A 27,332-nucleotide genomic window follows, 5' to 3' on the forward strand; every position below is an offset into this window, starting at 1 on the left:
CAGTGTGCTCTGGAGATGACACCGACCGAATCAAAGCCTTTATGCAAAGAAACTTGGTGATGAGCTGGCCATTTTTAGTGTCTGTATTCAGCATGTGGAGGCAGCAAAAAATATTCCAGCAAGAAACAAAGTACTTTTCACAAAAAAGAATGAGAAAAAAAGTAATTTTAGATAATAATACTCCAAAGAATTTAAACTGGTGCCTGACATTTTAATGTGGCATTGACTGCAAGGTGTCATTCCTTGGTGTCCAGTGATATTTCAGGCTGAAGGATATATTTTAGAATGCATTGTTTCAAGTTAACAAAAATGCTGCTATTTGCATGCAGAACATATCAAGGCGGTATATTGCTCATATGACCTGCACAGGCCACCAGGAGATTCTGCCTTTTTATTCAAGTTGGTTGTTTGATTTGCTCGCCTTGCTGCCCCTTCTGTTGACCTGGAGTTCATACTGCAACTCCTTTGTTACAATTAAAAGAAAAGTCAAATCTACTTTTTCTGAGGAACACATGCTGCCACTGAAGCAAAAAATATCAGTGCTTAGCAAAAAATGCACAGTCATAGCATGTAATTACACCCCAAAGTGGCATCCGAGATGGGTGAATGAAATTTAAAAAACTGTAACCTTGGAAGTATTTGGGACCAGCTCTTGCACCCAAACCCATGTTCTGAGCAATTTGCCCCTCCAGGGAGCCCTCTGTAAAAGGTCTCACCATCCCCAGTGCTTTCTCAGAGTTTGAGGTAGATGGAGGAAATGAGAAGACAGCAAAGTAGACAAAAGTAAAGGAAACCACAACATGTCCCTTTCAAGTATAGTATGATTAAGGCTACAAAAAATTGTCAGTTGCTAAAAACTTCACCCATTTTAGGCATTCTTTACCAACTGACCACAAAGAAAAAAAAAATACAAAATCGAAATTTGCCCTTATCGATAGGGAGCAATAACATTCATATCACTGACATTGCTTGTTAGTTTTGGTACTGCAGAACATGTTTGCTATAACAACATACAAGTCTTGAAACAAATTTCCTGGCAGGAGTATCCTTGTATWCACTGAATAAAGGTTATTTTCTACAGGGAGGTATCTTATAAGAAAAAACAGTAGGGGAGACCATAGAAGTGAGAGGATCCTATGGAGCTTTTTTGTATTTAGCAACAATCAGTGGGTTTTATGGAAAATCATTGAGCAAAATGTGAGCTGCAAGCACACTACCCCATACTGATGTTATTTATAACCTTAGTCTTTAACTGCAGGAAAAGTACACTTCTATTCTATGGGGAATACATTAAAAGTATAAAGAGCAGATAAAAATACAGGGTATTTCATGGATCACCAAAAACAAGATCGACTTAAATGAGCTTAGAGTTGGTTTCTTGGCTTTCACTGATGGAGAGAGACTATAAGGCATTGCCCAAGAAGAAAAAGCTGTTACCTAAGTATGTTTGTTACCTCATGCATAAACCTGGGATTACTGTAACACACATACATGCATAAAAACCGTGTGCTTGTACTCAAGACTGTATTATTATTTCTTATGATTAGGACAGATTTTTGCTTCTGCTTTGCGTACATGGGTTTGTCTGTCTTTTTTAGTAGAAGTTTGGATAATAAAAGATGAATATCTGCTAGTTTGCAAGATAGCAGGAAGGCTATTTTTTTCTCTTCTGTGTTGCCTAGGTAAATCATCATTAATGTCCTCTATGTGAAGTGCTAACCACAGTAATACAGGTTTTAACTTAGCAGGGATGCAGCCATGAAATATTTGTTCAGCAACCCTATCTGTAGAAAATGGCACAGTATGAAGAGGGGTCAGCTGGTGTTTATCCAGCATCAGCAGGGTCTCCAACTCATCTACGAAATTAAGTCTCAGTGCCAGGAACATTGTTTCTCACTTGTTTAAAAAAGGAAAAAAAAAAAAAAAAAAAAGAGCAAAATCACTCTAGAGATACATAACAAGAACAACTTATATGTCAGATAACAACATTATTGTTTAATTTAAATCTCAGATTAAATAATACACTCTAAAGACACAAGACTCAAACACAAGCATGCCCCTTACAATAAGCTGTATCATTATTTAGAACAAAGAGAGGAGAGTTTATAATGTAACTTGTTACCTGCAGATGGCAGACTGGCTATAGGCTGGGCCTTCGGTGGCGCTTAGGGCTTGGCCAACTTGAGTCTGTGTCAGGCCAAGGGACAGGCGTCGGATTTTAAAAGCTTTGGCAAATTCTCGTATTTCTTCCAGATTGACCCCATCCACCTCTCCAGTGGCTGTTTGAGGATCTGTTGAAATATTGTTTTAATCATATCAGTTCTTTGCATATATCAGTGGGTAGGCTTACAATTTGTTTCATTGCCAAGACATTCAAGTTCAATTTTTTTAATATTGACCCCTTTCTCTTGTTCCCCAAACAGAAACAGGCTTGCCTTGTCAGGTGCTTTATCAAGCATGTTCAGATTACTAAGGTCCTGCCTGGCCTACAGTTGTTTGCAGGTGCTGGTGGAAGGTTTTCAAAGATATGCTGTTGCTGAAGTCCTGAAAATGGCCAGCTCACTTCAGAGTGAGTGTGTGCCTGGGTTCCTCTCTGCCATTTATGCTTTGCAAAGTCTTCTCTAGGTTGAGGAATAATGTTTACTGTTTTCCCTTCTTATCACATAGTGAAAGAAGGCTATTTATTTCCAGTGTGTGGGGAAGGCTATATGTATGTATGAACTGCTTGGATTTTTAACTCGAAATCAAAACTTTCTGCTTTCTCTAAAGTTAATGCCAAATGATGAGATTCACAACTATTCCTTCCCTCTGACACTGCACCCAGTCTAAACTGCCACACAAATGTCCAAAATAACCCAGCAAATGAACAAGCCTAAACAAAATTCTGCCTTTAAAAACCTCCTTAATTTAAAAATCATCTTTTAAAATATGCCCTTCTGAGAAGCAGCCTTTCAAGCTTTTCATTCTGCCTCCTATCAGGTCAATAATCAAGGAGCAGCAGCACTGGTTTTGGATGGTATTTTACATTAGCCCCTCAGAAGATAATGCTTATGATGCTGTGAGAATAAATCTGTGCTTCCACTCTATAGTCGTATACTAACACAGAATCTTTTGTCCCTGAAAGGGCACWTAATAAGGCATGTCTACCACAGGAAAGCTCCTTTGGAGCTGGATAACTCTGTCAATTTAGGACTTATCCAGGGAAATGACACAACAGCTGGAGAATGGAACTTCCCCCCACTCCCAAGCTACTGATCCCTGACTAAATGAAAGTATTTGCCGAGTCAGAGACAGCATGGGACTGGGACAGTAGAAGATTTCAAAGTGTTGTGCAATCCTGCACGCAGTCAAGCCATTTCCCCCAGTGAGACATCTCTATTGTTCTTCACCTCATTCCTCAGACTTTGGGGTGAAAAGTTTGCAGCACAATAACCCCTCAATTTCTGTAAATGCAAGCAATTATCCAAGGACAGTGGTAGACTACATTACCATTCTGAACCCTATTTGAGAATGGCTCCTACTATAGTGCTATGACTATAATGAGGGCATATCAGCATTAGAGTAACAAAGCTTTTATTTTCACAGGTGTCTCGGTTTGAGACAATGTTTTCAGAAAAAAAAATGTTACAGAGTAAATATTTTCACTGAAGTGAAAAATTTGATATTTTTTTTTCCACCAATATGAAATAGATGTTTGAGCAAAAGTCAAGAGAAAAAAAAGTAGTTTATTAACAAAACACAGTGCTCCCAGGACACAGATAAAAAGTAAATGTTAGATATTTAAAAGTCCAGGAACATATGCCGCCCCTCTCGCCACAACCGCTCAACCACGTGATGCGGAGAAAAGATGGCGGCTCCTGTCCCTGGGAAAAAAGAATCAAAAGGAACAAACCCACGTTGCTGCTCTGGCAACAGTGGAAAAAAATCTGATTATAGTCCTCACTGTGGATGAAACATAGGGCTTGGTGTATTTTTCTGTTGCCAGTGTGGCTTCTTCTGGAGTCTGGGATAAGATGGAGCAGCGTGGCTTATCCCTGCTGGCTGCCGAATTGCTCCAGCAGAAAAATCACACAAGTCGGAGAAAAGAGCAGCAGTCCAAGGAGAGCTGTTTGCCCAAGCTAAAAAACCTGAGCTAGCTAAATGGCAACAATGTAATTCCCCTACAWGCAGGGAGCAGACCTCCTGCAGCGAGAGCTGAGGTCCAAAAAGCCACCGGCTGCGTGGCAGCTCTGGCTTTTAAACTGCCCGCGCTGCCCCTGCCCCTTCTTCTGGGTCAGAATTAAAGGCACAGACACCTTTTGGGCATACAAGCTGATGAAATATAGGAATACAGCGCTGGCACAACATCAACCCAAGACATTCCACCCCTTATTCCACCTCTGTCAGCTTAAAATCCAAACTAATACATTCTAACTCTAAAGACACACAAATATATGCATATATACATAGACACAAAACAGCAGCAGTGACATTTAGCAAGCAGTAATCATAGGCATCCCAACAGTACAAGCGGTTTTCACTCAAAATCAAATTCCCCTGAGGCACACAGAGTTTCTCTGTCCTCCTGCATTACCCACCATGTGCAAACCTGGGCCCTGAGAAAAGGCAATCCCATGGATGGGTTTGTCTTTGCTCAAGGCAGAATTAATCCGCACATTCTTTCCTAACAGACCTCTGAGATGTACTTCTGGGACCCTGTCTCCATCTACTGTATGCAGGGGTTCAGACTGGGCAGGTCCTGCTCAGTTAGTGGAGCCTCAGGTGTTTACCATCCAGGTAGCCATGGCTAGATGTTGTTCCCATTTTTTGAAAGTACTCCTCCCCAGTGCCTTCAAGGTGGTTTTCAGGAGTCCGTTGCACCGTTCCACTTTGCCAGCAGTAGGTGCATGGTAGGGGATATGGTACACCCACTCAATGCCATGTTCCCTAGCCCGGTGTTTATAAGGGTGTTCTTGAAATGGGTCCCATTGTCAGACTCAATTCTCTCTGGGGTACCATGCCTCCAAAGGATCTGTTTTTCAAGGCCCAGGATGGTGCTACGGGCAGTGGCATGAGGCACAGGGTGGGTCTCCAACCATCCAGTGGTGGCTTCTACCATTGTGAGTACATAGTGCTTGCCGGGTCTGGGGCAATGTGATGTAATCAACCTGCCAGGCCTCTCCGTACTTGTACTTGTCGCACCTTCCCCCATACCACAGGGGCTTCATCTGCTTGGCCTGCTTGATGGCAGCACATATCTCACAGTCATGGATAACTGAGGAGATACTGTTCATGGTTAGATCCACCCCTCAGCCTTGTACCTACTTATACGTGGCATCCCTGTCCTGGTGGCCTGAGGCATCAAGGGGCCATCGAGCTAGGAACAGCTCCCCTTTGTGTTGCCAGTCCAGGTCTATCTGGGGCACCTCTATCTTTGTGGCCCGATCTACCTGCTCATTGTTCTAGTGCTCCTCATTAGCCCAGCTCTTGGGGACATGGGCATCTACATGGTGGACTTTCATAGGTAACTTCTCCACCTGGGCCACAATGTCTTTTCACTCTTCATCAGCCCAGACTGCTTTTCTCCTACGCTGCCAACTGGCCTTTTTCCATCTGTCCAGCCACCCCCACAAAGCGTTGCTACCATCCGTGAATCGGTGTAAAGATAGAGCTTCGGCCACTTTTCCCTCTCAGCAATGTCCAAGGCCAGCTGGATGGCTTTGACTTCAGTGAATTGACTTGATCTACCTTCTCCTTCTGTGGCSTGTGCAATCTGCCATGTGAGACTCCATACAGCTGCTTTCCACTTTCGGTTCATCCCGACAATGCGACAGGAACCATCAGTGAAGAGAGCGTAGCGTTTATCCTCTGCTGGCAGTTGGTTGTACAGTGGAGCTTCCTCAGCCCGGGTCACTTGGTCTTGTTCCTCCTCTTCAGCAAGACCAAAGTCTTCACCTTCAGGCCAATTTGTAATTATTTCCAGGATCCCAGGGCAATTCGGGTTTCCTATAGAGGCTTGCTGAGTAATGAGAGAAATCCATTTGCTCCAGGTAGCATCAGTGGTGTGGTGGGTAGAGGGCATCTTAGCTTTGAACATCCACCCCAGYACTGGTAGTCGAGGTGCCAGAAGGAGTTGTGCTTCTGTTCCAATGACCTCTGAAGCAGCTTGGACTCCTTCATAGGCTGCCAAGATCTCCTTCTCTGTTGGTGTGTAATTGGCCTCGGACCCTCTGTAGCTCCAGAATCCCAATAGCCGGCCTCGAGTCTACCAGACACCTTTTGCCAGAGGCTCCAGGACAGGCTGTTGCTCCAAGCTGCAGAGTAGAGCACGTTCTTCACTTCTGGTCCGGTCCTGACTGGGCCGAGTGCTACTGCATGAGCGATTTCCTGCTTGATCTGGGTGAAGGCTTGCTGTGGTTCAGGGCCCCAGTGGAAATCTTTCTTGTTGTGGTTCACCAAGTAGAGAGGGCTCATGATCTGGCTGTATTCAGGGATGTGCATCCTCCAAAAGCCTATGGCACCCAGGAAAGCTGGTGTTTCTTTTTTGCTGGTTGGTGGAGACATCGATGTGATCTTATTGATGACCTCAGTGGGGATCTGATGCCATCCATCTTGTCACTTTACCCCCAGGAACTGGATCTCTCGAGCAGGTCCCTTCACTTTGTTGTTCTTTATGGCAAAGACGGCTTCCAGGAGAATTTAGATGATCTTCTCCCCTTTCTCAAATACTTCTGTTGCTGAATGATGTCACCACAGAATGATGTCATCAATATATTGAAGATGTTCTGGAGCCTCACCATTTTCCAGTGTGGCCTGGATCAGCCCATGGCAGATGGTGGGGCTGTGTTTCCACCCCTGGGGCAGCCGGTTCCAGGTGTGCTGCATGACCCTCCAGGTGAAAGCAAACTGTGGCCTGCACTCTGCTGCCAGAGGAATAGAGAAAAATGTGTTGGCGATATCAATGGTGGTGTACCACTTCACTGCTTTGGACTCCAGCTCGTACTGGAACTCCAGCATGTCCGGCATGGCAGTGCTCAGTGGTGGAGTCACTTCATTTACGCCACAATAGTCCACAGTCTCTCTCCATTCGCCTTCAGATTTGCGTACAGGCCAGATGGGACTGTTGAAAGGTGAGTGGGCCTTGCTGACCACTCCTTGGCTCTCCAGCTCCCGGATCATCTTATGGGTGGGGATCACAGCATCTCTGTTTGTTCTGTACTGCCGGCGGTGCACTGTTGATGTTGCAACTGGAACAAGTTGGTCTTCCACCTTGAGGAGTCCAATTGCAGAAGGATTTTTGGACAGCCCAGGCAAGGTGTTTATTTGCACGATGCCATCTGTCTCTACAGCAGCTATTCCAAAGGCCCACTTGAATCCCTTTGGGTCTTTGAAAAACCCACTTTGGAGAAAGTCTATTCCCAGGATGCATGGGGCCTCTGGACCGGTCATGATAGGGTGTTTCCTCCACTCCTTTCCAGTCAGGCTTACCTCAGCTTCCACCAGAGACAGGTCTTGTGATCCCCTGTCACACCAGCAATAGAAACAGGTTCTGTCCCTACACGTCGCGATGGAATTAGTGTGCACTGCACACCAGTGTCGACCAAAGCCTCTTATTCCTGTGGTTCTGCTGTGCCAGGACAACAAATCCACACAGTCCAAAAGGCATGGTTTTCCCTGGCCTCTACCTGGCTAGAGACAGGGCCCCTCTAGCACTGGTKGCCATTCCTTCCCTGGGCATACATTGCAGAGGTTCATTCCAAGGGATTGGACATGTCATTCTGCCTTCCGTTATGCTGGGCAGGTTGGTTATGGAAAACCGGAGCTACTTCTCTTCTGGTACAGCTTCCTCTCTGAGTGTTGCCATTCTTCAATTCATGTACCCATGCTTCCAGGGAAGAGGTGGGTTTTCTGTCACACCTTCTCATGTTTTCCACATGCTCATGCAGGAAGAACCAGAGGTTTGCTCGTGGAGTGTACCCTCTTTCTCTGGCTGGGGGACGTCTGTTGCTGGTGACAAGACCTCTGGTCTGGACCAATGTGATTTGGAGAAGGCTCTCTTTAATCTCTTTCCTGAGTTGCTGATGATTCTCCTCCATCTTGTTCTCTACTTTCTGTATACGGTCTAACAGGCTTGTTTCCACAGCTGAGATTCTTGCATGTGTTGGGCCATGCACAGTATATGCATATGCATGGAGCTTCTTCGCCAGAGCAAGCATGGTCTCATCCCCCTCACTGCATTTCATCATTGCTAAAGCAAAGGCATATTCTTTTGGCCCAAGTCGTACAAGTTTTAGCCACATCAGCTGTGTACATTTTACCATATCTGGGCTCGTGATTGTTTGGTCATTTGAGAAAATGATCTCCAACACTGCCAGTTCTCTCAAGCATTTAATCCCTTGTTCTATGGTCTTCCACAAGGTTTGATGTATCTGGAGATCTTCTACCCACATATATCTTTCCCTCGCACTTTTTAAGAACTGAGAGTTTCAGGCTTCTTGCCATCCCTTGGTCAGTAGCTGCATCACCTGACAGGGATCCCAACTGCATCGCTTCGCCGCCATCCAGCATCATATTATCACCTGCGGTGTCCCAGACGCGGACCAGCCAGCCCAATATTGATTCATTAGGCTGTCATTTGTAATCTGCCCTTAGGCCATGAACGTTTTCTGGGGTCAGAGACTCAACAATAACTTCTGGTTCAGATTCTCCTGGACCAGAGAGAACCAGGTTAGGGCTGCCCATCATCATCCACTGGGCGAATGGATTTGCTTTGTGTTTTCTTCTCTGGACAGGGGCAACTGCTACTGGCTTAGGCTTGCTGTCTGGTTTAGCTGCAGCCTGAGTGACTGGGGTGTCTGCTGACTGCTCCTCTGGCCCCTCTGTCTTTGTTTCCTGCCCTACAGCATTGAGCAGTGTGCGATAAGCATTAGCCAGGGCCCAGCATATTGCAATGAGCTTCTTTTCCTTCGAGTTCTCATTGCACTTCTCTTTCAGATATTTCCCCACCTCAGCTAGGTTCTGAATTTTTTCAGGCGGGAAGTTAAAAGCTATTGGTTCAGAAAATTGCTTCAGTATTTGGTCTATATTCTCCCATATCCCACACCACTCAGACTTTTCCACACATGGGGGAGGTGTCTAGGTAGCTCTCTGGAAATCTGAGCTCTGATTCTACACAAGCTGCAAACCATATAGAGCGTTCCTACCAGATAAAACACCAGGAAAGTGGCATCTTTAACATCTAGGGGAAACTGAACATCCTCAAAAGGTGATGTACCTGATTTGAATGGGAAGAAAGAGATGAAGGGCTGGGAAAGATCATCCCTTACTTTGCCTGTAGCAGACTGGCCGTAATTACTAATAAAACTCCAAAGCAGGTTACTAAGACTAGGATGGGGAAACAACAGAGCATACCAATTTTCAAAAGCTCCCAGTACCTCTCTTAAACTTTTATAAATCATCCCTACCAGACCTATAAATATAGCAACTATGATTTGTGTCCCTGATCTATAAAACTTCCATGCAAAAGACAAAATTGTCCCTATATGTGGATAGGCAAATAGGCCTAGAGACCAGAATGACATTATTACTCCAAACAGCATGATGACTTCTAATTGTACCCCAATACTAAGGATTTAAAACCAAAATGCAATTATTCCAATTTTTCTCTTCACTTTCTCAAGCCACATGTCCTGGGCACCAGATTTGTCTCGGTTTGAGACAATGTTTTCAGAAAAAAATGTTACAGAGTAAATGTTTCCTCTGAAGTGAAAAATTTGATAATTTTTTCCCACCAATATGAAATAGATGTTTGGGGAAAAGTCAAGAGAAAAAAAGTAGTTTATTAACAAAACACATGCCCACAGGACACAGATAAAAAGTAAGTGTTAGATATTTAAAAGTCCAGGAATGCGTGCCGCCCCTCTCGCCACAACCGCTCGACCACGTGATGCGGAGAAAAGATGGCGGCTCCTGTCCCTGGGAAAAAAGAATCACAAGGAACAAACCCACGTGGCTGCTCTGGCAACAGWGGAAAAAATCTGATGATAGTCCTCACTGTGGATAAATGTCATGGTTTTACTTGGTCCAATTTTTGGTGGTGGGGGGATGGGATCAAGAAACCACAAAGATGGTTGCTGTGAGGAAGTTCTAGAAACTGTCTCCTTCTTCCCCAGCAAAAGGAGCCCTATCCCCTGTGYTTCAGAGCCAATCCATCATGGCTCTGAGGGTGATGGACAGACTGATCATCAGGCCTGGGCCAATTGCACAGGTTGGTTACACCTCTGTGATGACATATTATCTAGTATTTAAGAAGAATTCAAAACAAGATAGGGGTGGCCACCATTTGTAGCTTTAGGTTGTTAGTATGTAGTTTTAGTATCATGCACTGGGGAAAAACAGAGCAGGAGGGTAAGGAGGTGTAAGAAGAAAAATGGAGACCTAAAGATTACAGTAAGGAGAAGATGGGATTGGCTTGCTGTGCTTTTTGCTGTGGTTCTCGAGCATGGAGAGAATAAATTGTTCTCAAAAAGGACTATTTCATCATTGAGAGAGAGACCTGAATAGAAAAAGAGAGCGACCTTGCTGAGGAAAAAAAAAAAACCTGGCCTTTGAGGACTGGACTAAACAGCCAAAAAGGGGGAAGAGGCTTGCCCCCACCCCCCCCGACGTCTGAAGTAAGTGGATGCTTAGAAGAAGCCATGCTCTGCCAGCAGGTTTGTGATAGCAGTCTCACGCCGCTGAAACAACACAGTTTGGCCTTGAAGGACATTCTTTCTTTTCTCCTACAAGGTAAAGGAATACTCCCTCGTCATTATCAGTTATGCACTGACTGTTCTTGGGAAAAAAAACTTCCACAGCTTGGAGCTGTAAGAACTCTTCTCCTATGATGCTGGACGACAACCGTAATGAGTAGTTTGATCTGTGTTAGACTTTCATTCCTACCCCCCTTTGTGTGCGGGAAAACATGGAGGGCGGAAGAGGGAGGATCTGGGAAAGTGACAGGTCCTGGAAAGGATAACAGGTGTCTTAAAATGTCCATTTTATTTTTCTGCTCCTTGTAAATCTGTCCCTATCTCTGTTTCCCCTCCCCAGTGCCATAGTATTCTTAGTAGTTTGTAGTAATAAATCTATTATGCAACTTAAGTTATTCAGCCTGTCTGACTATTCTCTGGAGCACATACGTATCTTTCTCTCAATTACGTTATGTTATCTGAAAGCCATTAATTTTCGTGTTAATTGGGCTTTCGCTCTCCCTTCTTCCTCTCCGGTCGGGGGGGAGAGAGGGAATGTCGGGGGGTGCAGTGCTTTTGGTTTTTCAGTACAGTCTAAACCACGACAATGAAACATAGGGCTTGGTGTGTTTTTCTGTTGCTGGCTTGGCTTCTTCTGGAGTCTTCTTCTTGTCTTCTGGACAAGATGGAGCAGCGCGGCTTGTCCCCGCTGGCTGCCGAATTGCTCCAGCAGAAAAATCACACAAGTCGGAGAAAAGAGCAGCAGTCCAAGGAGAGCTGTTTGCCCAAGCTAAAAAACCTGAGCTAGCTAAACGGCAACAATGTAATTCCCCTACAAGCAGGGAGCAGACCTCCTGCAGCAAGAGCTGAGGTCCAAAAAGCCACCGGCTGCGTGGCAGCCCTGGCTTTTAAACTGCCCGCACTGCCCCTGCCCCTTCTTCTGGGTCAGAATTAAAGGCACAGAACACCTTTTGGGCATACAAGCTGATGAAATATAGGAATACAGCATTGGCACAACATCAAYGCAAGACAGCAGCTTTATAAACCTGGTGTAAAATTTCCTTATGATGGAAACATCCTATGAGAAAATACTTTTGTCCAATAATATTCAGAGGGAAAAAGGTTTCCCCTGTATATATATATTTAATATATAAATTTAGCCATATATATTTATTGCTTGAGTGTAAGAAGCACACATGGCAATAATTAAAAAATTCTTGTGTATGCAACCAGGGACCACATGGACTGTGCATATGGATGAACACGCACATAGACGGAAACTGGTTTTGACAATAGTCCACACTCAGAATCATCCTTCTCACAGGATCATGTTCTCACTGGTATATTTGAGGTTGCCTGTACACCCATGTACTCATTTAGTATAAAGCTAGGGTGCATATTGTTTGCTTTTAAGTAGTTAGTGTTATGACAGTAGCCACTCATGTTTATGAAGTAACTGCCTTTAGAAGCATGAAACTTTCCTGCTTACCCCACACAGTCCATGTAGCATACCAGTTCTGAATTTCAGAAAGACAGCATGGAGCTGCAGACTTAGGTTCCCTTTTGGTCTCTGTACAAAACATCATAAATAATACTGGCCTCAAAAACTCCTTTGAGTAAAGTACACTAAAATGGTGACCTTCCTCACCTCTTTCCTTCTGTCACTTTAAGGCCTCTAACTAAGTCTATTAGGAATGTGACAAAGGACAATTCAGGTGTTCCCAGAGAATTTGCAAAGTAGCAAATTCTATGGCATCTGACACATGTAATCTTCCCCAACTCCTACTAGTAATAAAAAGGAAGTGGGAAAACTAATTTTAGAGAAATTGCAGACATTAGAGAAAAATTCTGCCAAGTTCTGCTAGATCTGGAATGATCTGGCACTGTTGCAGCAATGAGCATCATGGAAAGRCCTTTCCTGCCTATGGGGCTTGGATGAGGGAAATATTAGGCTGAGCTCTCCTCGAAAAGAGAAAAAAACCTGTGATGCCATTCAATAATGTAAGAGTAGATATATGGTTGAATATCTGTTGAGAAAAAGGCTTCATTCTTACATAGCATCTTTGGCAATGGGAAAGTACTGATGGACTGAAACACTGAAGCGTTTTATCTTGAACTCTAGGGAAAATAGCATTTGTATGAAATTGGAACCACTTCTTCTTTGGGTGCATTCAAAGCCCTTTGTAATCCACAGATCTTGTCTTCTGTCACCTCCCCAAAACACAAATAGTGCTATGAAGACCACTCTATTAACATCATCGTTGGTCTGTTTTACTCTATTGCATGAAAATGCCATCAATACGTATTCTTAGACTGTGTGGTCTAATATATGCATATGCATAAACTTATTCAAAGAGATTATGGACTTTGTTTTAATAAGTTCTGAGCCCTCWGAACAGTTGAACATATAGGGCACTTCACATTTTAGGAAGAGTACCTTATTGGAGACAGTAAATAAGCTGGTGCTTTTAAAATTAAGTGGATATTGCAGGGAAGGCTGTCCAGTGCCAACAGGAAAATGGAGAATACCAACCCCATTGAGTGTTTGGGATCTACAATAACAGCATTTCAAGACTCCAAGTTTACATTGTTGCATGAGGAAACAATGGCTGTTAATTAAAACTACAGGGTGCTGGTGAAAGGTAAGAGGGTTGTCTGGGACCATTTGAGAGTATATGGGCACATATAACGAAGAGGAAGACAGCTAAAATTCCACCCGTTGTCCTGGTGGATGGTGAAAGCAGATGAGCAGTGTGGATGAAATTAAATCCACAGGCTCTCCTGCACTGAAATCAGTTTTTTCCTACTGAGGGGAGTACTTCTCTCACATTTGAATTCTTCTGAAAATCGTATGCGAGTTTGTTGTTGAGTGAAAATATGCTTTGATTTTAATAGTTAGGGGACAGAGCTGCTACAGAGAAATCAACGCACCCTGAAGGAGAAACCAAATTTCTGTTGCACAGAGTTTTGCCACGGGAGGGATTCAAGGAGCATGATTTCCCCAGTCTGACAGGAGGAGAAATAGCTGGCAGAGGAGCTCCAATGGCAAGTAAATTGGATAAGAAAGGCAGAACAAAAAATTGATAATGGAAAATGGAGGGAGGGGAGCTCAGGGGGAAAAAAAAATTGTTTATGAGAGGCATTTTAATTTTATAGTAACAGATGACAGTAAAAGAATTTGGAAGGAAGAAAGGAACTTCATGGAGACACAAGTCTCAGCACAAGGGGAAACCAGTGATTTCATCATGGTGGAACATATGGTGGAAAATTAAAAGAAATGAGCAGAAGGATGCATTTCAGAAGAGGAAAATGAAATGGAAAAAGGGAGGAATAATGTAGAATTGAATGAAGAGAAAACAAAGAAGAAAAAAGAGAATAGAAATAGGATTAGACAATACAAAAAAAATCATACAGAAGGGCCAGGAAGATTAGAGATGAATCCTGCAGTCCTGGCTTAGACAGAACTTCTTTAAAAGTCCTTTTATTTGGACATAACTGTTACATTTTGTCCCTAAAATAATTAGCATTTGTTGCTGGTTAGGGGTAAACGGGTCAAGATGAGATAAAAGGGAGAAGCTATAAAGAAGACAACAACCTAAAGGAAAAAAAAGGACAGGAAATTTAAAAAGTAAGGAAATGCACCTTTTTTTGAAATTAAGAAACATGTTAGAGAAAAAAAAAAAGCAAAATCATACAGAAGATATTACTAGAATGAAAAGTAAAAGGAATAAACCCCAGGAACATGGAACACTAAAGTAATTAAAGAACAGTTCTTATCACTTTCTCACTGTAATTTAATAATTTCTCTGATGTGAGGCAACGTCTTGTAAAAGAGTTACTCTTTGCAGTCAGTGTTGCCTCAAATAATTACTTGCTGAACTTATGATGCTCTATGCAATTTGATTAACTGAACAAGCTGGCTAAATTTGACTAGTTTTACTAGTCTGTATTTAGCAACAATTTCTGGAATATAGCAAAATCTCTATCCAGCTGCTCAGCTCTAGGACCTCTGCCAGAGGTCTGGACTACAGGTTTGCAAGGAATGAGGAAAAGGAAACAATATTCCTACCTCAGGAGGGATAAATCAATCAAAGATAAATTCAGAAGGCCGCAAGTTGTTCCTTGCTGTCCTCGTGCCTAAGGATTTCTCAGAACCACTAATCCATTGCCTGCCTCATCCCACTAAAAGACTTTGAATAGGCTTTTGGACACCGGATTTCAATTGTGGGCCTTTCACACAAAGCTCTGCATCCAGTGTGAGAGCTGAGGTGCTAAGAAAGTCACAGGCTTGACAAAGAGGTGTTCCTGCACTTCAGGGATCTGCATTCAGAAATGGAACAAATTCTTTCAAGAAGCAAAACAAGGATGACTTTCTGTCTATTTCCTCATGAGCTGCCACAGTTGTGTGCAAATGGCTTTTCAGCCACATGAAACAATTTTCAAACTTGTAAAGGTATTTTAATACTATTTGTCCAAACAGTATCACACGTTTATCAGTGACAAGGAAAGGCTATTTAGGATCCTATCAGATTTTTCATGTATCAATATACAGGTAGTTTGAACTTTCCTTACAGAACAGACCATATTTTCCTCTTTCTTGTGGGCTCTTTCCATGTTACTAGAAAAGAGTTGTTTCTAGCCCCTCTTGTGCCCTGCAACACTGTCCCTGATATCAGCTCAAGCAGGCTTAGGCTTAGTGTTAGCTCCAGTTTGTGGATGGCTACACGCTCTCAGAAGTATTCTGGACAACCTTTGAGGATTATTGAGATGACTGGTTTGTTTCTGCCTGTGTGAGGTCACTGTGTAAATGGCAGAAGTGAGTTGATCTGTCCCACACACTACTCATTTTGTTAGTTTTCAATAGAAGAGACTGGATGAAGTTGGAAGCATAAAATCTAAACAGGAGATCTTTATCAATAACTTTTTCTTCTGGAATGCTCTTAAGATCTTAATTTCGGTGACCTGATTTCCAAGTGCAACACCTTCGTTGGTCTGATTGTTTAAAAAGTTTCCTGCCTGTAGCTCTGGCCTGCATTGTGGCAGGACCACAATAAAGACAGGCGGACCGACTTGATGCTCTTCTATGTGATCCCTTTTCACATTCTTCTCACGGCTTCCAGGGAGCATGGGMGTAGCATCAGCAGGATTTGAATGCAGAGGGAGCCAAAATTAATTCTGAGTCTAAAGAAAAAGATATGATAGAAGGAAAAAACCAAACTTGAAGACTATTAAAGAGCASGGAGTGGAGAGTTTGGAGTGGAGGGAGAGAGGGCCTGACTATGCAGAGTTGTATCACTCACTGTGATAGTGCACAGAAAATAGGGAAAAAGAGGTGGCACTAGTGAGAAAAGATAAAAGATAAAGGAGGGCATAAACTATCTAATAAAAAGGCTGGTAAAAGAGTCCAGAAATGGCCGGGGGACAGCAACTGAGTGGGCACTGAAATGGGAAGAGAAGTTGGGTAATGATGGACTGTGAAATAAGGACTGCAGGGGGAAAACTAGAGGAATAAACATGTGGAGGCAAAGGCAGAACAGATTGTGTGGAGAACTGAGTGAGGAAGTAATGGGACTAGAACGAGACAAGTAGTAGATGGAGTCAAGCCTGAGAGAATCAAGTAAAAGTTTCATGTTCATTAATGTATCTCCCAGTTGTGCTCAAATGGATATTCTTGTGCCTCATACTCCTCTGCTCCCAGCCAAATTCATAAGCACAGCATGCTTATTCTAGAGCTCAAGCAACAAGATGATGACAGAATGATCAGCTTTTCCATCCATTCAAAACAGGATCTCCTGTTTCCAACTCTGAACATAAAGATTATCTCACCATGTGATTGATTTATGTTACTATTCTGCTTTTATAACAACCTTGAAATTTATCCAAGCAAAAAATGAAGCTGAAAGAACATCCTCAGAGCTGCACAAATACGTACTCAGAAGCTGCAAAATGTTGGAATTACATCAGCCCACAACACAGTCTTTGAGCCCTGGATTATGAGATCTTTTTGATGTGCCTTGTTCAGTGCATAGGATGAACTGTCCTTCATTACAGATGAACTGATTGATGCATTACCTTTTAACTTGCTCTGTGTGTGGCCCCAGACCTCTATTAAAGCTCTTCACTAAAGACATCTCCTCTTGAACTCTTCTGTTTTAAAAAAAATCTTAATTTATTTTCTTGTGTTTCTACAAGATGAGGGTCTTCCCCTTCTCATTCACAGAGAAGTGGACAGATACTAAGGGAAAAATAATTTTTGGGTACCCAGTCTAGGTCAAGTAGGAAATTATTTTTTAGACTGTGTCTTTAAATGGTTCTTGATACAATTCCACAATGAAAGTGCACTTAAAATTGCAACTGTGAGTACCAGGTTCTTCTGTAAATTAAAGTCCAGAGTTTCAAGCTGGATATTGAGGGAGCCCTTGTGAAAAATCTCTTTTAAGTGATTTGTCTGCTGTTACACTGAAATTACATAGCAGACAGAAGGCTTCAGCTCCTCAAACCTCTATTGCCTCAGCAAGGCCATCCTTCACTTCTCTGCAGCTTTCTACCTCAAATATTATGCAAACTGGGAAACAGATTAGGTAAATCAGGTAAACCCTAGGAAAACAGCCCACCTGCTGCATTTTAGTAATTCCCTAGGACAATTCCATTGGGAATGCACTGMAAGAAGGATGAGAAAAAAATAATCATGATCACATGGTTTTAATCACAACAATATATTGTTATAATGAAATACATGTTTTAAGAGGAATTGCATACAGTTGAACAAACAACTATTTTTCTAGCATCTCTTAACTTTTGATGGATTTATCCTCTAAACTTAAAAGGGCTTCTTCCATGTTGGATTTGTTTTAAGTAAGAATGTCCACAAGAGGAGCTATTCTCGACTAGCTATTTAAAAAATAACTTACTCTGCGTCAGCTATTTTACTCAATTTTCCCACATGGACTAGGGATAAACAATGTATTTGTAACATAAAACCTCTTATTTGTCTTGCTCCTACAAGTAAATCTACTGGAGARAAATTTACTATTGAACACAGTGAAGGTAGCATTATATCACTATAATTATATCTGTGTCTATATGCAGATATTTTCATCCCAGAATAAAATTATTTATACTGAGAGCTATATCAGCATAATTTTACCACTATAGCGCTGCTAGTAATTTCCCCATATAAATGATCTCTGAAAGAATCTAACCAAGATTTTTTCACATTTTTCCTTGCATGAAAGTTTCTCCAAACCCTTCATAAACTTCTATCAGTCCCATATTTTATGTTCCCAGTGTAGCATAAGCTGTAGTGTTTGTTTACTTGGAATGTGTACATGGAGTATCAGAATAAGATCGTCAACCAAATGACCTGGACGTTTTGCAGCTGTGTAAAAACTCTCAATGCTTCTTATGCATACTTTCAACCTGTTGTTTTTGCTGTGTAAAGATCAAGTTAATGCTAATAAGGTAATAGCAAAGACTCTGAACTGTGTGATCTGGGAGAAAGGGCTGTTCAGGTCAGCTATTACAATCCTAACATAGGAACTCAGTTATTTCACTGCAATGTGCTTCTCTCTTCTACCCCATGTTACAGGTCTTTGTTGTTTAAGTGTTGCAAGATTTTTCTAGCAAGAAAAAAATCTCAGTCTAGATTTGTGTAGTATTAGGGTTATAAAATAGTTTGCTAATCAACTAAGCAAACAAACAAGAAGCTTAACCAAAAGTAGGAGTACCTGTATGCCCAATATATACCAAATTCTGAGAAATGTAATTAATTACATTGAGTGATTCAAAGACTTCTAATGTCCAAAAAACATAAATTACATTTCAGTTATAACAACTRCCCTCATGAATCAATTAATGGCTGCTACCATTTTTATGACCATTTTCAGCATTGATTAAAATTTCTTAAGGCATGTTTACCTTATGGCCCATCTATGACAGCACTTAGTAGTACTTACTGGTGAGAGTCAGTGTACTTAGCAGTACACAATCGACCATATTTAAAAAAAACAAAAGGAYGGAAAGCAGATTGGGAAACTCAGCAGTGACGAGAACAAATGGGGGAGAATTAAGGAGAGCCAGGGAACAATACTTACTGCTGACTAACTGGCCAACACTCAGAGCTGAAGAGGAGGAGGATGAGGAGGAAGAAGAGGAAGCCTGACGCACTGGGCTTTGAGACATAGATGCTTGACTGTGAGCCAAATGCAGGAGATTGGATTGTGAGGCTGCTTGTCCCACTTGCGTCTGGGAGGGCTGATGGAGCTATATGTTAAAATGTAAAAATAGGTATTTAGAAAGTGAAGAAGTAATAGAAAACTTGCGATGCACCATCTCACCCACCTACTTCTGGGGAAAAGAATTACATAGGAGCATTAAACACCATGGGCTTTATTCAGCTGACAATGTTACAGCAGGAGCAATCTGAGCTGTTTTGAATATTTCCTTCCAGTTTTATTCAGTTTAACTGGATAATGTAATTAAAAGCTAAGTACTTTTTTTTTTTTTTTTAAATGGGTGATAAGAGACCTATGACATTCAGAGAAGGATTCGGATTTATTAAAAACAAATCCTTACCTGTTTTCTGACCCATGAAGTCAGACTTTTATTCCCTATGTGGATTCTCATATAAATCACTGCTTCAGAGAGGTCCTTTTTTACTACAGGACCAAGAAGAGTGGGAATGGGGAAGAGGAAGATATAAACTGAGGAAAAATCCCTTTCCTACAGGAAGCAATGATTTGTTTTGTGACATCGATCTAGTGAATAAACAAAAATAATGGAAATGGATAAGTTGTCCTTGACTGAAAGACACAGGGAAACTTCTAAGCCCCGTTCAGATCAGGATTGTATCCAGTAAGACACATTTGAAAGGTCTAATGAGTATGGTAGATGGAAATGATACACTGTGATACATAAATCTGACTTTCTAATTTTTTTTAATAAATTTTACAAAACTGTATTCTTTGTTTACTAGGGGGATGGAAAGAACTATTAGTCCTTTCTGCTTGTGATATACTTCCATGTGGGATTGAAAACTAGAAACATTCTCTGGTACTGATTTTCACATAAAACTCTCAGAAAATTTGAAGGGCAGTCTCTCTACAGAATGAAGGTGCACAATGGACTTTACAGTTTTGAACTGGATTATAGTAGTCCAGTACAGCCTTTTCAGAGCATAAGAATACAGTATTATAGTTCGGACACACTCTGGTGACTGCTGCATATTATACCTTTATTTTAGGTTGATTCTTGATATTGATCAAAAAAGATCATAAAAATATTCTAAAAAGGTTTCACTTCACTGCAGCTGTTATCTGCGAGGGGAAAAGATAAAGGCCTATTTGGCCTTGCTTGAAATCAGTAATTCAAATCTATTTCTTGAATGCTAAGTAATATAAGTTTTTCTCTTTTGATATCTAACTGAAAAAAAAATGACTTCAGAAAAGGAGCTACATTCATTAGTAACACTCAAATTATATTTATTACTCTCCCAGCACACATAGAAATGTCTGATGCTAAGCAGACAACAAATTGTGTAACACTGTAGATAAAGGTATCTGTTCTGATTCAAGATGACACTTTCTGTGGAATATGTATGAACTATTTTAATGACAATATTTCTGTTACAGTCTGTTTAAGAATGGAAAAAAAACCACATCGTTTTCTACCTTCTACATGGAACAATATAACAGAAAATGAAGAAACTTTGATTTAACCTTGAATAATAATAATTATTTATCTGACCAGTTTTAGTGAATTCTGACYTCCTTGTGGATCAATAAACAAAACCATTTTATTATCTCAAGGTTTCTTTTTTTAGCAAGTACATTTTTAAAAAAAATATAAACGGTACTTTATCAAGGGGATAACAGTTGAGGAGCTGATTGAAAGGCTTCCAGTTTTCAGACACATTCAAACAGTGAACATCTTTAAAAAAAATCTGTAAGGACTGGATTTTTTCTACAAAGAATTCCCAACCCAAAATGTCTACTTTTACAATATCTTCTCCTAGGGAAACATCCCACTAGGAGGGCTCGCCTCCTCTGAGCATTGCAGAAGTGGACTGCTTCCCCATCCATTATACCCACATCACATCCGGACTGCAGCTTTCAGAAACAGGCAGGTGTTTGGGGTCTGGGTCTGTTGTCTGAGGGAACCTCTGACAAAACCAAAGATTTCAGCACAGGCAAGGGAAGGTAAGTACTGTATTTAGATGAGTTAGATGCTTTCATACTATGTGGAACAGTCTTAGAAATGTTAGTGCTTAACTGTGAGGATGGAGGAGCGAATGCAGTAGCTTTAAAGAGAAAGATCTGCAAAATTATAGTACAGTCAACTGAGCTTCAACCGTGGAAAAGTACTGGAGAAAATAATCACACAATTTGTAAGCACCCGCAAGAAAACAAGGTAGCAACGAACAACTTGGATTGTTAGGAGCAAACTGTGTCAAATCAATCTGATCTCCCTCTAAGACAGGGTAATTGGCCTTGCGGACAGGGAAAAAACAGTAGGTGGTTTGACTTTACAAGTACCTCGACACTCCCTCGTGTGACATTCTTTATAACCTAAGGAAGCATAGTTTAGGTGAAATTGCTGCAGAATGAATGCCAAAGTAGTTGGAAAACAAACTGAGGATGGGATATCTGTGGAAACAGAAGTGTGCATGCATGGTGCTTCACAGAAATCTGCCCTTATCCTGCACTACTCAATATTTTCTTAATGACCTGGGCGATGGAGCAGAGAATATCTTTACTAAATTTACATGCTGATGGCAAACTGGGAGGGAATTTTGACAGGCTGGATTAGGAATCAAATTGTTCCTGTTTGTTTGAACGTAGCGGCCGCAATCCTGTGCTGTTGCAAAAGCGAAGTAAAGGCAGCTCCCATATCAAGCCATGTGAGTGGGAATGGTGTCTGCAGAGCCTGTGAGGTGCATCTTCTTTTCTTCTGAGCCCTGGAAAGACCTCTGCAGGTGGGGATGCCATCTCCACAGCTAGGTGCCAGAAAAATCTGGACCAACTGGAGGAAAATAATTACTGTGGCTGAAACCTGGGAGTTACGGGAAGACATCTGGAATGAACTAGTCATGTTTAATCTAAAAGTGGGAAGATGAAGTGGGATATGATGCCTGCTTCGAATACTGGCAGAGCTAATGAAAAGAGGAGATAGTTATTCTGTTTTACATTTTATAATGGAGAGAATAAGGCATAGTTATCTGGAAGGTTCAAATTAGATGTTGGGAAAAGTTATTTAACATGACAGTGAAACACTGGCATAGACTGCTGGTAGAATCTATGGGTTTTTATGACCATGGTTAGGATAAAATAAAGTGAAAACTGGAATAGCTACTTCACCTGAGAATAACATACTGGACTGGATAATCTCTTGAACCTTGAGGTTTCACCCATAATTTTTTTATGATTCTACGTCACTTTTCATCGGTATTTCTCAGGGAGATAGAAAATCCAACATTTCCCAGCTATGTTACACATACAGTCCCTGAACAGTCCAACTGCTGTGCACATGCACAATAAATCTGAAGCCTCCAGGAAGCTCTAGAATGAGAGGGCACTCTGCATTTTGCTCTAGAATGAGAGGGCACTCTGCATTCTGCAATTCCATATGCAAGGCATGCACACAGTCAGAGCCACTATGCAGCGCATGCACGATAGGATGGTTGAGTCTAGGAAGTGTTTGAGTTTCTGCATGTATTTTGTACAATGTATATATTTTTTAAAATAACTGGAATACCGAGAAGCTTGGCAGCTTTCTGGTTTACGGTCCAGAAATATTTAAACAATTATAAGAAATTCTCAAAATTTAGTCAGGCATAAAGGGATATGGCTGCTGAAGTTTGGATTCACAGTAACCTTAGGTGCAACAGAAATGTGTAAGGGATATTTACAGGTTGATTTCTTCCTCACTGCTTGTGAGGGAGAAGCGAGCACTAAGGTTGAAGAGGCTGAGGAGTCACCTCAAGGCCTGACCAGAGACTGCAGGATGATTTAATCTTTAAACCGTCGCCCCCTACATAATTTCCAGCACCCTCTCTGCTTTACAGACATGATGGTTAAGCTGTAAATGTCCTGCTTAAAAAAACAATGATAGTTATCTGTGGCATAAAATTGCATTAAAATACTCTCTCTTTTCACCCACTATAATTTCCACTCCAGAAAAAAGCCTTAAGGAGAGGCAATGATTAGATTATGAATTAGATTCTAGATGACAGAATCAATTTGAACTTGCAATAGCTGACTTTTCCCAGTTTTGGACACGTATATGTGATATGAATTATATTTATGACTGTTGTGCATTTTCCATCCAATGACAGAAAGAGGCACAGAAATTACAGAAGCAGTTGCTGTAAGTGCCATTCTGTGTAGGTGGATATAGTAGATGTGCCAAAATGATGACTGTATGCAACAGAGGTCCATATCTATCAGGAATACAGGTGTGTACACTGCAGAGGAATGAAGTGAAATGCCAGAAAAGGAAAGTGCATCATAATACTTTATAACAATGAACTGAAAACTGCAAAGGGCCCTTTTATATTTCTTTTACCTGAGTTTTACATGTTACTGTCAACAGTGAAGGTAGCATTGACTGATTATTGAAGAGGTAAAGAATGACTTAGATCTGTAACATTGAATTTTGTTCTTAAATTATGCATGTAGGATATTCCTATGCCTGGGATGGTTGACTAGAGTTCTGTATTAAAGGTCTCATGAGATCACGGATGTTGTCCTCTGCATCCAGAAAGCTGCATATTAGTGATAGGGTAGCAAGGTGTTTTGCACAAAACAAGGAAAAAGAAAGAAACTAAGTGAAATATAGAAAACTTTTGACAAAATATTGCCCTGTATCAGAACTGCTACTTGGTTTTATAGAGTCTGGATAAACAGCAAGTGCAAAATATGGACTTAATGGAAAGGAGAAGAAAAAAAAGAGCTTAAATGATGGTAAAGCATGCCTGGGTCAAGCATCAGGAAAATCTTTTGAATGCTAARGAGAGGGGCCTAGGTTGCCCAGGAATGTCAGGGAACCTCCATCACTGAAGATTTTTAAGAACAAGATAGACAAACATCTGTCAACAATGATATAGGGACAGCTGATCCTGCCTAGGGGGAGGAGATAGACAACATGACCTCTTCAGGTCCTTTCCAGTCCTATTTTTCTGTGATTCAGTGAAAAGGAAATCTGAGAGACGAGGAAACACAACAAATTAGAGAAGACAGAGGTGAAAAAGACAAATATAACAAAAAGGGCAGAAGAGATGAAACTAAGAGGAGTGGCACAAAAAGCAAGAAATACAGCTTAAGCAATCCCCTTTATGGTTTGAATAAGATTTTCAGGTTTTTTCTGATGTCAGCTRCTTCATCCTGGGCAATATGGACATTAGCAGTGGTAACGATTAAAATCTATGGAAGGTCTGAAAAATAAGTGTCTTGATATAAAAAGACATTCCCAAACACTTCGATATTCCGTGATAAGGCCTTGCACTAGTAGTAGTTTAAGTGTGTCATGCTTTTATTTTTCCTGCAAATGAAGTCCTCTGCTCTGTCTACATATCTTAAAACATTTCCTAAAATACATGTGTTTTTGAGAAAGAGTAATGATGTGGCGAGGACACTGCATGAATCAAGAGCACCATGGTTTTCAAACCTACTCATACTGTGTGAGCTGGGGTGGACTTCAAACATGTTTCCTTAAATCTTCTAACAAATGGAAAGAACAAGTTAATACACATATCCCCACCTTTCATGCCAAATCCCTTTCACAGTCAACTGTGCCAGAGGATTTCACAAATATTGTACCCCCTCACCATAATTTAGGTTACTCAAATAAATTCAAGTAAGGGCATATATGAATCTGAATATGAAAGGTATTTGATATTTAATGACCACTCTCTGAGTGCAATATAACATAGTATTTACAGTATAAAAAGAGTCTATACACATTGCTTAGATCGACAGAATAGGTACATTTGGAAACGAATATAAAAAGGGACCTTAGGTTCCCACAGGCTGTGCACATACTCCACTTAAAATGAAGACTGTGCTGTGGACATAACTGGGGACCAGACTTTGACAGCTTCTGTTGAAGTTCTTTCAAAACCTTTCTAAGGGGTCACAAGCACCTTCAAAGCACCCTTTAATTGAAGGTCTTTCAACTCCCTTAATGAGGTCAAGAATACAGCTGGACTTCTGTAGCAGATAAAATTTTACATGCAAATCAGGTGCATCAGTAATTTTTTACTCCTAGCAGGAAGGATATAATGTCAATATAACAGCAATATTATTGACAACACCTTAATCACTAATTATAAATTATTTATCAATTAATAGAGTTAATAACATAAACATTACAATAATATTACAGTAACAGTTTTAAATGTGTAAATGCATAATTCAAATATAACTTTCATATATTCCTATAGTGAAAAGCATTTTACTTTTTCTATGCCTCCATTTCTTAGAATGACACAGGTAATGTAGTGACATCTTCCTATTCCCAATGGTTTAATGCAGTTACATCAACTTTTTTTGAGATATCCTTCTCCTACAAGTGATAATGCCACAAAGAAAACTGGTCAGGGAGAGATGTGAGTTACAAGTCAAGTGTCATGCTGTGGCATGGAAAGTCTGATGTAGTCCCTTGTATTAGTAAATAGTCTGGTGATTTTTACTTTCAAAAATCTAATAATTTATCCTTAGATGAAATAGAATTATGCAATGGTGATGGTAAAGGAAAAGAGAAATAAGCAAGAAAAATGGTCACCCTCATAACTGAAAATCATATAAAAAGCAAAAGAAAAACAAAATTGGATTGAGACAACACAGTTTAGTTACTATATTGAAACACACAGAAAGAAGAGTACACTTCTCATAAAATAAGACAGTATCAAAGCAATAAGAGCATTGCACAGAGGTTGTAATTGAGAGCTGGTTAGATTTTAATGGGAGACAATAACAAGGAACTGATGGAGTTGTGATAACAAGATGGTAGGGTGTTTGTGGCAGGTTTAGACTGCAGAAAGAGAATGTCTAGCATGAAATTTGGCAAGCAGATGTACAAGAATCGCCACAGCCCCATCTGAGATGTGTCCATGTCTTTTCAACAGTTAATCTGGAGCATGATAGCCAATGACAACAAAGATAGGGAACTGACAATATAAGAAAATGTTGCCTGGTAGCTCATTTTACTGCATTAGAATTGGCAGAAGCCCAAAGCTGGTCATTCTATAAGACATAATGAAATATGAAAAGTTCTGGCAGGCATTGTAGATAAAACAATACTGAGGAAAATTGGGACTGCAATCCTGATTTAATAAAGCCAGTAAGTAGAAAGAAGAGCCAGGCAAGAGCAAGAAAGGAACCTGCTTTATGATGTACACCAGAGAACAAGAGAATATCCAGAAGCTGCTTCTGTATGGGCAAGAAAATAGTTATGAAAACACCAATTATTAGAAAAGCTGTTTAGGGAATTCATATACAAGAATATGTTTTGAACTCCAGTGATTACTGGCAGCTGGATTCTTCCTAGTCAATTTCACTCATCTTAGAATTAATTGACAATCCTAAAATAGCTACCCTTGCCCTCTCTCATGTCAATGGAAATGATAAATATTTTAAGATACCTATTAGAGATTCAATTTATAAAAAAAAAATTTCTACTTTGACGGCTTGAGTTGTCTGCTGGACATGTGTATGTCTCCATGTCTATGCCTATAGAGGAAATCCAGTTAACTACCTTATACCTAGATAGCTAACTGCTCTATGACCAAATTAATTCACTAAGGTGAATTCTTTCCTAAATTTCATAAGACTGCAATTCATGTTTTCAAGTTCTTTGGTCAACTGTGCTGGTGTTAAGATTGTGTTGTTAGTGATATGAAAAAACACCTTGAAACAAATTTTTCAAATCTGATAATATATGACAATGCTAACAAGTTGTTCCAACAAGTTCATCTGTTATTGAAAACAATGTGCCTTTATCCATGAAATCTACATTTTGGTGAAATTCTTCTTGAGAGGCATGGAGGAAGTGCAGAAGTTAAAGTTACAAGGTACTCTTCTATTATGGGACACAAAGAGCTTATAAAGCAAGAAACATAAAATAAGAGAATAATTTTATACTTTCTTTTTCAAGACAGAAGACTTGAAAGGATTTGAATGATTTTTGAATGATTTTAGCAGCCAGCAAAGAAACATGGTGAACAATGGTGAAGCAGAATCTGCAGGAAGAACACATTAATGTCTTCAGTTAGTATAGAATACCATGAAAAACTTACAAATCCTGTTTACAACATGCCAGGGGAGCATTATGACAGGTGAAATACAGAGCAGATCAGTGCAAACTGACTCACACCAAAAGGAACTATTTTAGTGGCACACATGATAATAATCAGAGAAGCAGAGATGTACTATGGAGGATACATCTGCTTGTTAAGGAAAATGGTTCAATGAATAGAGATAGAAGAAAGCAGGATGTTAGGCTGATTGAGATTAAGAAAGAAAATAGTGCTGAAAATATTACAATGCTATTGTAAAACAGTGATGCATCCTCACTGCGACCATGGCATTCAGTTCTGATAAAAGAATCTTGAAGAGATTAGTCTGGAAA

The 27,332-nt window shown here is 40.7% G+C and overlaps 1 protein-coding gene across 1 annotated transcript in view; it reads right to left on the reverse strand.

Moving 5' to 3' along the window:
• Window positions 1-27,332, reverse strand: part of POU6F2 (POU class 6 homeobox 2) — a 317,022-nt gene that overhangs the window by 1,738 nt on the left and 287,952 nt on the right. The window contains exons 8-9 of the mRNA XM_057371373.1: window positions 18,803-18,971; window positions 2,123-2,291 (exon numbers count right to left, since the gene is read on the reverse strand). Coding sequence (XP_057227356.1) covers window positions 2,123-2,291; window positions 18,803-18,971 — 338 coding nt within the window. The remainder of the gene's footprint in view (window positions 1-2,122; window positions 2,292-18,802; window positions 18,972-27,332) is intronic.

Source organism: Malurus melanocephalus, unplaced genomic scaffold (genome assembly GCF_030028575.1).
Source record: "Malurus melanocephalus ecotype Western Australia unplaced genomic scaffold, MMel_1.1 scaffold_145, whole genome shotgun sequence".
NCBI lineage: Eukaryota > Metazoa > Chordata > Aves > Passeriformes > Maluridae > Malurus > Malurus melanocephalus.